Here is a 14,967-nt window from a genome sequence, read left to right as displayed (position 1 = left end):
TTTTTTTTTTCTGCACAGTGAGCATTGCTAGTTTTGTGGCGGTTAAGGGCCCTGGAGAGACCAACGACGTGGTGAAGTTCGTCAATGCTGTGAGCGGCAGCCAGACAATCACCCAGAATTCCACCCAACTCATCCTCTCCAGCTCTGTGGGCAATAACGGCACTGGACCTAACTTGGGCACAGTACAGAAAGGCATCCATATAGAGTCCCTCGGGGTGAATGGTAAGTCTGAACATAAGGTAATATGAGTAAGAGTGCTACTGGGCCTGCTGAAAACCTGTGACATTTCAATCCCTCTCTTCTTCATAGCAGTATCCCCATCTGTAACAACGCTGGGGAACTCAGATGGCCGAAACCATTGTCCGAGGTGTAAGGTTTCGTTCCGAGTCCTTGAAGCTCTCCGAGGACATATGTGTGTAAGTCCTTTCTACCCTACAGCTTATACCCTAAAACTCCGGCCATTAAAATGGCCCTGGGATTACTAGGTATAAGTAGGTATACTTCATCCCACAACTTGGGCTGAGGGTCAGATAGACACTGGCGTTCTGTTGTCTCTGCTCCACCCTACTTGACCTACTTGACTTTTCTTGGCTCTGGGGCTTTAAAAATGTATTTTTATTGGTAGAAATGATCACAGTCCTCACCTGTCTTTATCCCCTCATTCAGTACTGCTGTCCCGACCTCTTGGACTTCCCCAAAAAGAGTATGACAGAAGCTGAGCTTAATCTACAAGGGACGAACTCCACCACCCCAGAAAAGCCTGCAAGCGCTACAACTCCTGGTGGCATGTCTCAGTCCAGCAAGACCCAAGATAACTCGGAAGATTCATCGCAGGGCAAGCTTATCATGTTGGTGGATGACTTCTATTATGGTCGGGACGTTGGGCAGACTTATCAGTTGCAAAGCGTTCCCAAAGTGGCCACAACCTTCCGTTGTCCGCACTGCAACAAGAGGCTAAAGAATAACATAAGGTAGGCACAATAAATCCCCTGACTGTGGGGTATTAGTATCTGTCAACCACCCGATCACCTGAAGTAGTAATGGCAAAAATAATCATGGGGTAATCATGACTTTGATGTCATGGACAGAGTGTGTGAATTCTTTCTGCTGATCCCTCCCCTGGTCTTTTACTGCCTCTAAAAGCCCACCTCTGGATAAAGTAATGCTCCACCATAGTACCCATAAATTTGCCCAACGCTGCTGCTTCAGCATTGTGTGTTTGTCAGGTACACAAAACATATGATGTAGGGTACCTTACAGAATTCTGCAGAGATAGATCACATTTGCAGAGGGATGACGACGCCACATCAAGTAACAGAAGACATTTCTTATTGAGAACATTATGGGGGTATTTTTGCAACAAATGGGGATTAAGCTTTGTAAAAAAAAATTAAGTTCATTCTGGAGTTCATCTTTGAAACAATTTTGGTTCCCTTTAGCTGCATTTATAATTTTGTATCCCAAAATTCCATTCACTTTCCTGAAGGTTTATGAATCACATGAAGCACCACGTGGAGCTGGACCAGCAGAATGGAGAAGTAGACGGACACACCACATGTCAGCACTGCTACCGCCAATTCTCCACCCCCTTCCAGCTGCAGTGCCATCTGGAAAATGTGCATAGCTCCTATGAGTCCACCAGTAAGTTACAGGCGAGATTGTGTGAACATTGCCGGTCACGTCTTGTTTTGATGTTGGCTGCAGAATTCAGCTGGTTCCTCCTGATCATAGTCCATTCACTGGTATTTTTTTCTGTTTTCTTCAGCAAAGTGCAAGATTTGTGAATGGGCCTTCGACAGTGAACCTCTGTTCTTGCAGCATATGAAGGACACTCACAAACCAGGAGAGATGCCCTACGTGTGCCAGGTAAAGGAGAAGAGCGTATTTAACACCCATCTCTGCCCAAATCCTTTACAATAGATCTCTAGGTGTACAATAGGTGTTCAGTTTCAGAGTTTTACACTTTGTCCTAAAGGCCAACAGGGTCAGTTTTCCTTCTGTTCTATGGTCATGATATTACATTTTGGATTTCCTTTTGCTTTCTGTACCTGCTATGGCTATCAGGCCACAAAAAACTTGAAATGACAGATCTGGACTCTGGTCTGGGCCCAAAGTTAAAAGCATTTGGAACACCCCCCCCAGCTTGTCATAACAATCCCCCAGTCTGATAACGAAAAGCTCTGGTGAAACATGCTCTGACCTTGTTGTCTGGATCATCTTTGATGCACAAAATCACTGGAAATTCCAGTGTATTGTAGTAGTGTGAGAGTTGGCAAGACACAGCCATTGTGCAACACAGGAGAATAAGGTGCAGAGTCAATGAGGAAATATGGCTACTTACGTACAGCTATATTTTTGGAATGTACCTAGAAGAAAGGATTAAAAAATGCAAGTCGAAATATTTTCAGTAAGCTGATTTTTGTGTCTTCTAGGTGTGTTCATACCGCTCCTCAATCTATTCTGAGGTGGACACTCACTTCCGGCTTAACCACGAAGATACGCGGTACCTCATGTGCGTCTACTGCCTGAAGGTGTTTAAAAATGGTAACGCCTTTCAGCAGCACTTCATGCGTCATCAGGTAAGAGGCCCTGTATTTATGTTGTTGTGTTTTTTTAAATGATCAAAGGGACCTGTCAGGTTTGCTATCATCTGTCCTAAAATCCCCAGCTGTCAAACTGTTTCTATTTGAGAATAGAAAGTGTGGTCTTGGCTCTGTACTATTATCTCTTATCTGCATATTTCTTTTTCTTCAGTTGCTCCCATGCACTTTAAAGCCTATTTCGGGGCAAATATTAAACCACATCAGCCAGTTGCACCACCCGTCACTTTTCAGTAACCACCCGGCTGTTTTTGGGTGGTTATTGAAAAGTTGGGCCGTAATACAAGGGTTACCACTTCCATTACTCGGGGAACACTTCCCCTATTACAAATATTTACCTTGTGACTCGTAATAAATTCACCTAAATCTTTCGACACCTAAACGGAAAGAGAAAGGGGACTAAAGTTTCACTTGACTGCAGCTTTAGGTCAATGAAACTGACATTTATATAGTTGTGTGTGGTGTTTAATGTGTCCTTTTCTGGTGTTTTATTCCTCCCTTGGCGCCAAGAAGAAGAACGTTTACCACTGTAATAAATGCCGTCTTCAGTTCCTGTTTGCGAAAGACAAGATTGAGCATAAGCTGCAGCATCACAAAACCTTCCGCAAACCGCGTCAGCTAGAGGGGCTGAAACCTGGAACCAAGGTAAGGCACAGGAAGTAGCGGAGGGTGACACTTTCATCATGTTATATGACGTTGTGGTAACTGTCTGCTTTCTCCTTGTAGGTGACCATCCGTGCTTCTCGAGGACCCCAAAGGTCCAATTCCATGACCCCAGACACCCCAATGATGCTGCCACCACCAGACATGGCACCCCAGACTATTCGTCATCCTGTGGACAACTTTCCACTTGTAGCATTCCCCAACCGGTTAGTCCCTGAGCATTTCCTATCTATCCCTGGGATATAATAACAGTCACTTGCTAGTGGTTTATCTTCATAAGTATTAGCTATCATAAGTCTCCTACTGTAAGATAGATATATATGAGTGTTTTTTTCTTTTTTGCATAATTAGTACATATTATAATAATGAATATATTAATGCTTCAATTATTTCAGGGTTTTAGAGGAGAAGCAATCCTGTCTGGAGTGCAACTTTGACATCCCTGACTTCCATAACCATTTCCCCACCTACGTACACTGTTCTCTCTGCCGCTATGGCACCTGCTGCTCCCGCGCCTATGCCAATCACATGATCAAGTAAGTCCTGTGTGTGTGTGAACTTATAATAAATGAAAGGCCTGGGCCTACTGCTAATTCATGATATGGTCCATCCATATGGACCATATGGTTAGTCTTATAGCCCACCTCCAGGCAAAACCCTCCATCTATTGCCTCAGGTATGGTAAAGCCTATGTGAAGCCTGCAGCAAACAAGCTGGCTGTATTATACACTCTGCAAAATGTTACTAAAACACTACAAAAAAAGAACTGGCACCTGAAATATAAGATTTATACAGAGGCCACCACATCATTGTATACACTTCTTTCCCATCATTGCATACAGCTGAAGGATGGACTTGTTATTGAATAACGATTCACCCCAGCTGTTGTGTTCTGCACTGGGGAAGAGGATCACAGCGAAAGGGAAGGACGCCGTCTTCATTTGTGTGAGGTTTTATATCTTCACACCGACATAATTGTATCACACGCAAGCTAGTCAGCCAAGCCTGAGCAAGGGCTACCCACGGGGCATGTCAACCTGTAATATTGCTGTCTGACCCCATGGTAGACATGCCGTGTGTCAGCACAGACCCCAGAGAGAAGGAAGCAGTATAACCACGCTTGCATGAATCACATGCTAGATGTGGTTGTTACAGAATTGGAAGCCATTCAGTCAGTCAGAGACTGGTGGGATCACAGTGTGTTTGCAGAGCTTCTATACATAAATAGGAACGACCATGTTTACTGTAAGGGACACAGAAGGTTTTGTATTTCATATTTACAGTTCATACATATTACATAGATCATCATATAACAGTATGAACATATGAGATTTGTGTGGCTGCACCTCCTCAACTTCGTTATTACAGATCTGTATGGTGGAGAGTAATGACACTCTACTAACACACAATACATCTGTCTGTCTCTTTAGTACATATCTAAATGTCTCTAATTCTATGTTTTTAGCAACCACGTTCCCCGGAAAAGCCCGAAATATCGCTCACTGTTCCAAAGCTGCAAACCCAGGTAAGTAAACCCAAGAGCTGAATGACAAACCTCTTCAGAGTCATTCTAGATCAGTAATGGTAAAATGTCTTCCCTTCTCAGTGAGGAGCTGGTGATGACATGCTCGTCCTGCCCCTTTGTCACACGAATTGGAGACGCAATGGCTAAACATCTGGTCTTCAACCCATCACATGGCTATATCACTGTCATGTGTACAAGTGAGTGACGCCTTCCTAATATTACCAAGGAAAGATAAAATGGTAGAGTTACTGTGAGTGTGTGGTGGTGGTGGATTAGAGTGTAAGCTCTTGTGATGAAGAGACTGATGCTGTTTGTATTCTGTAAAATATGAAAAATCTGTGTGTAATTCGAGCTGGATAACATGACTTTTCTGTTTTGTTTTTTTTTGCAGATTCTACCTCATCAGACTTGTCATGGTAATTATGTTCATATATGTATATATAGATGTAGACCGTGTCATTGTTATAACCTTGCTAGGATAAGTTACCATTGTTTACCATCAATAGATGGTTTTAATGATCTTTTTGTAATTTGTAGTCAGCTGTTACTTTCCTTGCTGTCCAATTTAGCATTTTTGCTCTGCATTAGCCACAATCGAAATCCCTATGTGACAGCTGATGCTCATAATTGTGTTTTTTGTGTCTCCTGCAGGGTCCTTGGACCAGTCGAGGAGAACAGGGATGTGGCCAGTCCTCCAGCTTCAATTATAAGCGAGCAGGATCCTACGGTGTCATTAGTCCCAGAGAACAAGAGGCTGGTGGATGTGGATGAGCTTAATGAGATGGAGGATAAAAACCTGGATTCTGACAAAAAGGGGCAGCTCAGCATCAAGAAGCTGCGGGTGGTGCTGTTTGCTTTGTGTAGTAGCATTCAGCAAGCGTCTGAGCATTTCCACAATCCTCCAAACCACATTCGATTGTGGTTGCAGAGGTTCCAGGCAACCCAGGAGGAAAAGCCGGACTCTTCATCTGAGGGGAAGTATTTGAGCACCGAGGCTGAAGAAAAGCTTGCAGAATGGGTTCTGCTTCAACGAGAGCAACAGCAGCCAGTCAATGAAGAGACTCTATTCCAGAAGGCCACCAAGATTGGACGCTCACTTGAAGGGGGCTTTAAAATATCCTATGAATGGGCAGTGGGGTTCATGCTACGGCACAACCTAAGCACACACTCCAAAACTGCTGTAGCGAACCGCCTACCGAGAGAACTGGAGGACAATTCGCAGACTTTTGTCAGTTTTGTGCAACGGCAAATCCACAACCAGGATCTCCCATTGTCCTTGATAGCCGCTGTGGATGAAATTTCACTCTTCCTTGACGTGGAGCTGCTCGGTGGTGGGGAGAGGAAAGAATGTGCATTGCAGCTTGTAGGTGCTGGCGAACCTTGGTGTGACATTGTGCTTACCATCTTGGCTGATGGAAGCCTATTGCCAACACTGGTTTGCCTAAGGGGCAGCTCAGCGTGTGTGGTAGAGGTTCCTGAATCTATCATATTTGAAGCTAGAGAAGATGGACTGACTGAAGACGAGGTTATGGAGCTGTGGTCGTCTCGGGTATGGCAGAAACACATTGAGTTCCCAAACAAAGGCATGGCAGTAGTAGACCATCACAGGTCACATATGTCTGATGAGGTCCTGGCCCTTCTAAGCTCCACCTGCACACTGCCTGCCATAGTCCCACCTGGCTGCAGCTCCAAGATACAACCAATTCATGTGTGCATCAAGCGAGCCGTCATCACCTTTCTACAGAAGAAGTGGCGAGAACGTGCTCGAGCCATGGGCACAACCAACTGCAGTCCGGAGACGGTGCTTCGACTGGTCATAAGCTGGATGATGGAGGTCCTCGACGTTATTGGGGACCAGCCAGAACTTGTCCAGCAGTCCTTCCTTGTGGCCAGCGTTCTGCCAGGGCCTGATGGGGCCACAAACTCACGCAAACGCAACGCCAAGATGCAGGAAGAACTCATCAACTTACTAGAGTATGAGCTCAGGCTGAACCAAGATGACGATGAGGGCCAAGAAGCCGACGGCCAACCCCGAAAGTATGCGGATCCAGAGGTCCTCCAGCAGCTCTTCGAGGAAGAGAGCGACACAGCTTCATTCTATGGCTTCGATGACACCGACCTATAAACTGCACAGCCCCCCCATAAAAATGTTCTATTGGGCTCAACATTCCACCTACCGATAAGGTTCAGGAAGGTTTTTGTAGCATCCCAATTTATGTTCTAAGCCTCTCCTGACCTGTACAGCGAGCTGCTACCTCCAACTGTACATCGAGATCAACGGAACGTTTGACTTTGTTTTAAACAAACCAAGACCAACCAAATTTACTTATCCAGTCTTCACCCTGGATTGCAGATTGGATTGCGATTGATCAGACTTTGGTGAAGGGCCTACGGGTTACGCTCAAAACTGTATTACCTAAGGTTTACATTTGGTTATGAGGAAATACAGGTAACGGTGCAATCCAGTTTCATCGATGGTTCTGTTTTGAGAGCCTTGTTTATAGCTGGGGGTCCCTTCGCCTTGGAATTAGGACCACAGTGCGTCCGACACTGCCAGCTACGTCACTACATTATTTTTGTTTAAAGCTTTTTTTTTTTTTTTTTTCCTCTTCCTACATCCTCTTTTTTTGAGAGATGGTGTGTTTCTGGCCTGGTTACCAATGAAGTACTAGGGCATACTCTGTAAAATATGAAATTATATAGTGTGTACATAAGGAATTGCAGAATAAAGACAGGCAAGAGGTGAGTCTGTGTTTTATTAGAATAAGATGTGAATTTTTTTTTATATATCTATACAAAATGTTCTGTTACAATGCCCTCTACTGTATGTTTTTCACTTTTTAAAGAGTCAGGTACTAAAAAACAAATAAAAAACAATTTTAATTGCTCATGTGATGGCCCTGTAAGGATGTGGACACCTATGGAGTTGGATTTTTAGTTGTGTATTTTTTTTTTATAGGTTCTTGTCCCACTGCCTGACGTGTTGCCCTCACAGAAGATATTTTTTGTAAAATAGATTTGTGTACATTTGTTGTAATCCCCACAGCCTAAAACTTGTGCAGTGTAGAGCCACTGAGGGCGATCTTCAGCTGACTTTTTGGGGGTTTGCACAGCCAAGCATACCCCAAGTAGAAGCTATGATCGTTTCTCAACCATTGAAGGATTTCTGGCCTTGTTTTAGAGGTGAGCGCGGATTGATTCTGCTGCTGCTACGAAAGGGCCGGCCCCCGATTTCTATTGACAGTGGCGGGAGTCGTCGTTCCAAAGCAGCGGGAGTTTCGCACATACCTGCCTCCGGTTCAGCTGGGGTCATCTGCATAGAGCTGTTGTAAGATTAGTAATGATGTAAGATACAGAGAATTAGACACCACAATGTGTGATCGGAGAAAAGCATGGGACGTCTAGATTTTTAAATGCGTTTTATTTCCAATAAAATAGTATAAAATATGTCTCTTGTGTTTCCTCTCTTGTTACCCCAATTCCCCCAAAAACTTTTCCTTTTTTTTTCCCTCCATCTTATGAGATTTCAGACTTGCCGCACTAAAGTATTTTCAGTAAATTAGCCAAAACATTAAATCAATTTAGAGGTGAAGTTATAACATGATGATTTGAGTACAGTGACTCCTGATGAGGAGTAAGGGGGGGGGCGGAGGCGTTAGTCAGCCTGTGAGCAGTTTGTTCCTAAAGGTGATGAGTTGGAAGAAGGAAAAAAAGGACAAGTGTTCGAAGCTGAGGGGTCAAATCTTGGTGGCCGTCTGCTGGGTCACAGTGCCTTCAAACCAACCAGTAGAGTGTTCCTAGTAAGTAGTGGTTAGTACTTACCAAAAGGAAGAACTGGTGAACCATTTGCAGGGACATGGGGGCCAAAACTCATATGGCATTGTCCAAAAGTGTTAGACGTGACGCTTATTTGTTTTGCTGCTTGAAAGACTTTTATTGGCCAATTTATCAAACCTATGCATAGAGTCAATATTTGATGTTTGATCTTTCTTCACGACTTGTGCAATTCTTTCTGGCATGCTGGATATCAATTTCTGTGCCAAATCCTGACTGATGGTGATCCAGTGACCCTTGCTTTGTTGATGCTTGGAGTTGATCACAATTTGGAAGCTTCTGCTTGTTCACCTACATTTTGAGAAAAGACCTGGCCAATGTTAAGATCTCCGAGCCACTTTGTAATCATCTTTGGCTTGTGCCATGCAATCCGCGGCATCCCCTTGTAGGACGTCCTGATATTCTGTATTCACGGCGTTGTTCTTGGACAGAATTGGGAGTCCACAGCCTTGGATGGGAAGCCCCACACATAGATTGTCTCACTTTTCACGACACCAGACTCAGCGTTTGCCATTTTTTTCAATTGATTTTTTTAGATGTCCCAAACAGTGGGAAGGGAGATTAAGAAGAGAAAGTTACTTTGCACGTCTTCAGCTGTCCAATTCTTGCACTTCCTGCAGAATTTTTCTTTGTTCTTGATGTCTTCCTTGTAAAGAAGTGGCTTCTTTGCTGCCCTCCCTTGTCCAAAAATGTTCACCTCATTGTGCGTGCAGATTCACTCAAACCCACCTGCTGCCAATATTGATCTCTGCCCTGGTGACACAATTCCGTACCTGACTCCCCAGGAGGAGAGGTTCCTGGTGCTTGCTGGACTCTTGTGGACATCCTGAAGCCTGTTCATCACAACTGAACCTCTCACCTTGAAATCTTGGATGATCCAGTGAATGAAGAATGAAAAGATATGCAAAAGGGGCTTTTATGCAATAGGATTAAAGAGGAACTAAACCCAAAAGTCCCTAAAACAAAAAAATCCACCTACCTTCAATACCGCAGGGCTGTCCGATACCTCAGGAGGTCTCCTGCATCCTGTCCCATGTCGTCCCGGCATCCGTCTGCTAGCCGGCGTTCCGTGCGGCGCCATCTTCCCCTCTTCTTCCTGGTTTTTCTCCCTACGTCACTCAACGCAGGCGTGAGATTGGGTGACAGGATGAAAAAAAAATTGCGAATCTCACTGCGCATGCGTGAAACAATTTTTACTTAACATAATAGGGTTGTCTACCCCTTTATGTGAAGTGAAATTTCAGCTTAGGTATGCTTTAGGTACATTTTACTCAAAAAGCATCCAATATACAAAGTACAAGGTTCACAAAGTATAGTAATAGCATACATAATAATGGCCCTTGGCCAGAGTAATCGTTGTTACAATCACTTTGATTGCATATATTATATACAACTATATATTATACAGTTGTCTCTGAACCTGACGTGTTTTGCTGATTGTCGAAATTCCTATACAATTTACCTGATACTGGAAGCTTTTTACTATTAAGCACTCTTATTTGATGTGTCTATTGGAAACTACACATCAACAGATAGAATGACCTGGCTTCCTGGGCATATTACCCAGTACCCTTTATACAACCTTTTGTTTCCTTTACAAAGCATCCTTTTTATTCCTTTCTGTGTTAAAACACCAATCATTACATAGTGATCTTCTAATTAGGAGTCTCAAAAAGTCCCCTGAGGAAGCCAATTGGTGAAATGCGTTGGCTACAACTGTAATATATGCGATCACTTTAAAAGATTGTAATAAGCGTTACTGTGGCCAAGGGCCATCATTGTGTATGTTATTACTAGACTTTGTGTATTGGATGCTTTTTGAGTACAATTGACGTAACCTTATGCCATGAAAGTCCCTCTTTGCTTACTTTTTCATTCTATACTTGACTGAATTGGCCTGGCTTCAAAACAAAGATAATAGAGAGGAGTATAGCCCTCTTCCTTTCTTCCTCACTAATTTGATCCAGTGAATGGGTCTTTCAGGTGCAATATTCTCAGCAGCAATTTCTTGAATGTGAGGCCGTTTTGATGCAAAGGCTGTACGTGTTTCTTTGGTGATAACTATAGCTAACACAAGAAGACAATGATTTCATGTACCTTTGCCACTTTTACATCAATCAGTCTGCCTTGATAATGCAATCGGAATGATGGCGCGATTCCAGCTGAATTCGTTCACACCTTCACCTCTGCTGATATGATTATACTGAAATAAAGTCAGCTGATCATTTAGGGCCAAGGCCAAAATTCAGTGACAATAGGTTTCTGTGATAAAGGTAACTTTTCATGTTAATGAAGCTTTTTGAATGAGCTTTATTAGTCTAATAATCTAAAAGCAATGTCAAATGCCATCACAAAAACTGATGCAAATTTTAAAAAACACATTTGTGCCACTGGTGTGATCCCACGCGGATTGCTGAAAAATGTAATTCTAGCATTAGGAGAAAGGTATCAGACATTGCAGCTTGTTCTGTATGGGGCTACAAAGCGCCCACACTGACACCGGAAGTTCCTACAATGGGTATGTTGGCATCAGAACTGGACCAGGGAGAAATGGAAGAGTGTGGCTGGTCTAAGGATTTAAGTTTTCTATCATGTCAGAATGGGAAGATGCATTGTATACCTGGGAAAAGGTGGCAGCAGGATGCAGAATGGGAAGAAGGCAGGCTGCTGGCAGCGGGGTGCAATATGGTTAGAATGTGGGCCGTCAAAGGCAGCTGAGAGACTTTGGGAGGACGAGGCCAGCAGAGGCAGAGGGGTGCATTTTGGTAAGAATACAGTCCAAAAGAGGCAGTAGGGCGCTCTATAGGAAGAAGGCTGCCCATTGGAGTCAATAGGGCATGGGAAGATGGTGGGCTGATGGAGACAGTAGGGTGCATTATGGGAAGAAGGTAGGTAGAGGCAGAAGGGTGCTTCATAGGAAAAGGTCGGGGAGGCAGTGAGGTGCTCTAAGGGAAGAAGGCAGGCCGCTGGAGGCAGTGGGATACATTATAGGAAGAAGGTGGGCCAGCGAAGGCACAGGGGTGCTCTATATAAATAAGACTGGCTGGTGGAGGCAGCAGGGGGCATTATAGGGAGAAGGCAGACCAGGGGAGGCAGAAGGGGAAGAAGGCAGGTTGGTGGAGGCAGCAGGGGCAGTATGAGGAGGCAGGCTGGAGGAGACAGCATTGTACATTATGGTAAGGAGGCAGCAGGGGGCATTATAGGAGGAAGAAAGGTTGATGGAGGCAGCAGGGGGCAGTATGAGAAGAAGGCAGGCTCAGGGGAGGCAACGTGACCTAAAGGATCTGCTGCCGACATTTTGGCGCTGCATACCCCAGACCACCTTCAGAGATCTAATGTAATCCATACATCACAAGGGGATCTACACAATATTTTGCATGGTTTTAATGTTTTGGCTGATTCTGTTTACTAGGTTTATTGCAATCTATACCCTCAGGTAATTTTTAGGTGACTTTCTCAGGTCATTCCACAAAAAATCAATACTTTACTGTGTTTTACATCATGTGTTCTATTTCTATGTTAAACTCCAACCTTTTGTTTGCACCGCTGCTTAGTTTTTTGCACAGAACATCAATCTGTGTTATGCCAAACTGTATTACAGTCATTGTGTAGGGTGATCCCGATCTCCTGTGTGTATATAATTCTATACTTACATGGTGAAGAGATAAGTATGTTTATGTCAAATTCCAGTGGAAATGTTTACATTTTACAACTAACAAGAAACAGGATTTTTTCACAGACATAGGAGGATCAAAACATCATCATTTAAAATATTAAAACTTTATTTACAGCCATTAAAACTGAACAAACATATACACAATACATAAAACCTCAAGGTGCTTTTATTGCTGAAAATAAAGTATCAATCTTTTATTGATGATGTTTTGATGTCTGGGAAAAAATCCCAAGTCGTTTCTTGTTACTCCTCATGTGTTGTAGTCGGAAAAAATAAGAATTCACTGATTCTGATCTTCTTGAATAATATCAATGATGAGAATGGTGAAGAATCTGGACTTCTAATTCATAAATGACAGCCATGCAATGTACTGCTTAGGGTTTGCTATGATGGACTGTATATAAGACTATTCCAACACACCAATAGGATCACGGATTATTATAAATTATTTTAACCCAAAACTTTTTTCTTTTTTTTTTGAAGGAAGGCTTGGATATTAGGCCCATTGCTGGGAGGGTTCATCCTATTTGTCCTGAGGATCATTGCCACCTTAACAGAAAACATCTGATGCCATTTCCTCTAACTTTCTGTGGCTCCGGGACAAAAAATGAGAAATCTCCCCCCATTAGACCTCCCGTTGTCTATTTCTTACAAATATATAAATTAGTAGCAGGCTGCCTCCAGTTCTGTCCATATATTTATATGCTGTATCCCTGGACAAGCAGTGCCAGGCTGGAAGTGGCCCTGGGGCCCATGGTTTTGCATTTAGATCTTATTTCTAATTTCTAGGGCTTCTACCATTTCAGACTGATCTTCTGAAGTTTTTGCAAGTAGGCCAGTCCAGCCAAGCATGCATTTGTTTGGGGCCTTTCCATGTTTCCACTATGTAATCTGGGACCTTTAGTGGCTTCTAATTCAGAACTCACTTGTCTGGTCCTTGTATCAGACATTTTCACCGGTTTTCATCAATCGCTTAAACTGTTTCAAAGGAGGCATTTGCTTCATCTTGGATTTAAGGAACCATTACTTGTCCAAAAATTCAAGATGGAATCTAACAGATCTTTTATAGGTGCTGTTAAACTGGGTGAAATCCTGAGCTCTGTGTCAGCGCTTTTTGACTTTTATAACATGGGGGAACCCTTGAAATAACGTTCAGGTCTCCAGGAAACCCCTTCTATAATTCTTATATCTACAAATCACAGTATATTAGTGTGGTAGTCAGTGGGAAGAGTTCTTCTTACATTGCTGGCCATTCGGAGGAATGTCATCCTTTCAGATAGTCAAAAAGATCATTGGTGTGACTTAAACTTAAAGTCACAAACTGCTGGAACCCCCAGCAACCTCTGGAGGAACCATGATTGAGAATTCCTGATCCATACCAATAATTCCTATGGTTTGCAGTACCAAGCCTGGCCTTGTCCTTTGACCTCTCTCTTCTGTGCCTGACTCCATTGCTGGCCCTCTTGTATTTCTGTGGCTGTCCTATTGTTGGATACCTGGATGACTTGTGAGAACACTCGGCACAGGAACTCATCGGACTGTTCAGCTGCTGTAGCTGGACTTCGTCTACAACCCCGGCAAAAGACTTTCTTGCTCGAGTTAAACCCCAGACTCCATGATTTAGAGTTCTGCTCAGGAAGTTACCAAACTTTTATATTTTAGTCCTGGGGCTGAAGGTAACATTTGATGCCAGACTATTGCAAGGAAATGGCCCTGGACAGACCAAATAATCGGACCCCAAGTTCCCATCTACCTCCAGCTTAATACGTTAGAAAGCGGGAGTCTAATTACTTTATGTTTTGTAAGATCCTTAATATAGATGTCAGTCTGAGAGGCTGGGTGAAGGAGTGGATCCAGGCTTCAGAGGAATCTCACCTCGCAATCAATAGCTTCTGCCATATTCTGCCCTTACAACACTGGACAACCCTTCTGGAAGGTCACCTGAACCCCATTCAGATCAGTAAAAGGAAAGACGAGGTTTACTGCACTCAGCATTAAACCCGGCCTAGAGAATAAACAACCCCGAACAGCTGTCTCCAGATATTAGGATCCTCCATTGGGCGCAGGGGCCGCTCTGCATACCACGCTCTTTGAACACATTATATATTATTAGTTATTGATTTATTGTATGCAACAAATGTTCACGCTCCCCATTTCCTAGATGAGTGATATACTTGTATTTCAAAGTATTGTAATATTGTACTTCCGCAATGGTGCTAGGTAATCAGCTAATTAGGCAACTGATGATAGTCATGATCTATAGGACCACCTACAGTTAGGTCCATAAATATTTGGACAGAGACAACTTTTTTCTAATTTTGGTTCTGTACATTACCACAATTTTAAATGAAACAACTCAGATGCAGTTGTACTGCAGCCTTTCAGCTTTAATTCAGTGGGTTGAACAAAAAGATTGCATAAAAATGTGAGGAACTAAATCCTTTATTACACAATCACTTCATTTCAGGGACTGATAAGTAATTGGACAAATTAAAAATCTGAAAATAAAATGTCATTTCTAATACTTGGATGAAAACCCTTTGCTGGCAATGACAGCCTGTAGTCTTGAACTCATGGACATCACCAGATGCCGGGTTTCCTCCTATTAATGCTCTGCCAGGCCTTTACTGCAGCGGCTTTCACTTGCTGTGTGTTTGTGGCCTTTCTGT

At 43.2% G+C, this 14,967-nt stretch overlaps 1 protein-coding gene and 1 long non-coding RNA gene across 3 annotated transcripts in view; one reads left to right on the top strand and one right to left on the bottom strand.

Moving 5' to 3' along the window:
- Positions 1-8,235, top strand: part of POGZ (pogo transposable element derived with ZNF domain) — a 15,154-nt gene extending 6,919 nt beyond the window's left edge. The window contains exons 8-20 of one of the 2 annotated variants that reach the window (XM_072427552.1): positions 19-222; positions 313-416; positions 667-971; positions 1,487-1,641; positions 1,766-1,866; positions 2,433-2,579; positions 3,114-3,245; positions 3,327-3,469; positions 3,659-3,799; positions 4,729-4,788; positions 4,870-4,985; positions 5,180-5,204; positions 5,440-8,235. In XM_072427552.1, coding sequence (XP_072283653.1) covers positions 19-222; positions 313-416; positions 667-971; positions 1,487-1,641; positions 1,766-1,866; positions 2,433-2,579; positions 3,114-3,245; positions 3,327-3,469; positions 3,659-3,799; positions 4,729-4,788; positions 4,870-4,985; positions 5,180-5,204; positions 5,440-6,913 — 3,107 coding nt within the window. In that variant the 3' untranslated portion in view covers positions 6,914-8,235. Of the gene's footprint in view, positions 1-18; positions 223-309; positions 417-666; positions 972-1,486; positions 1,642-1,765; positions 1,867-2,432; positions 2,580-3,113; positions 3,246-3,326; positions 3,470-3,658; positions 3,800-4,728; positions 4,789-4,869; positions 4,986-5,179; positions 5,205-5,439 lie in introns of both variants that reach the window. The other variant, XM_072427551.1, reaches the window with a different exon arrangement.
- On the bottom strand, positions 8,191-10,966 carry LOC140341693 (uncharacterized). Its single transcript, XR_011922938.1, has 2 exons — positions 9,602-10,966; positions 8,191-9,489 (listed from the first exon to the last, which is right to left on the bottom strand). It is a non-coding gene; the product is annotated as an uncharacterized lncRNA (long non-coding RNA).
- Positions 10,967-14,967: the final 4,001 nt, after the last annotated feature.

The sequence above is a fragment of the Pyxicephalus adspersus genome, chromosome 12, assembly GCF_032062135.1.
Source record: "Pyxicephalus adspersus chromosome 12, UCB_Pads_2.0, whole genome shotgun sequence".
In the NCBI taxonomy this organism is placed as follows: domain Eukaryota; kingdom Metazoa; phylum Chordata; class Amphibia; order Anura; family Pyxicephalidae; genus Pyxicephalus; species Pyxicephalus adspersus.
The sequence above is the reverse complement of the archived record's forward strand: the minus strand, read 5'-3'. Positions and strand labels throughout refer to the sequence as shown.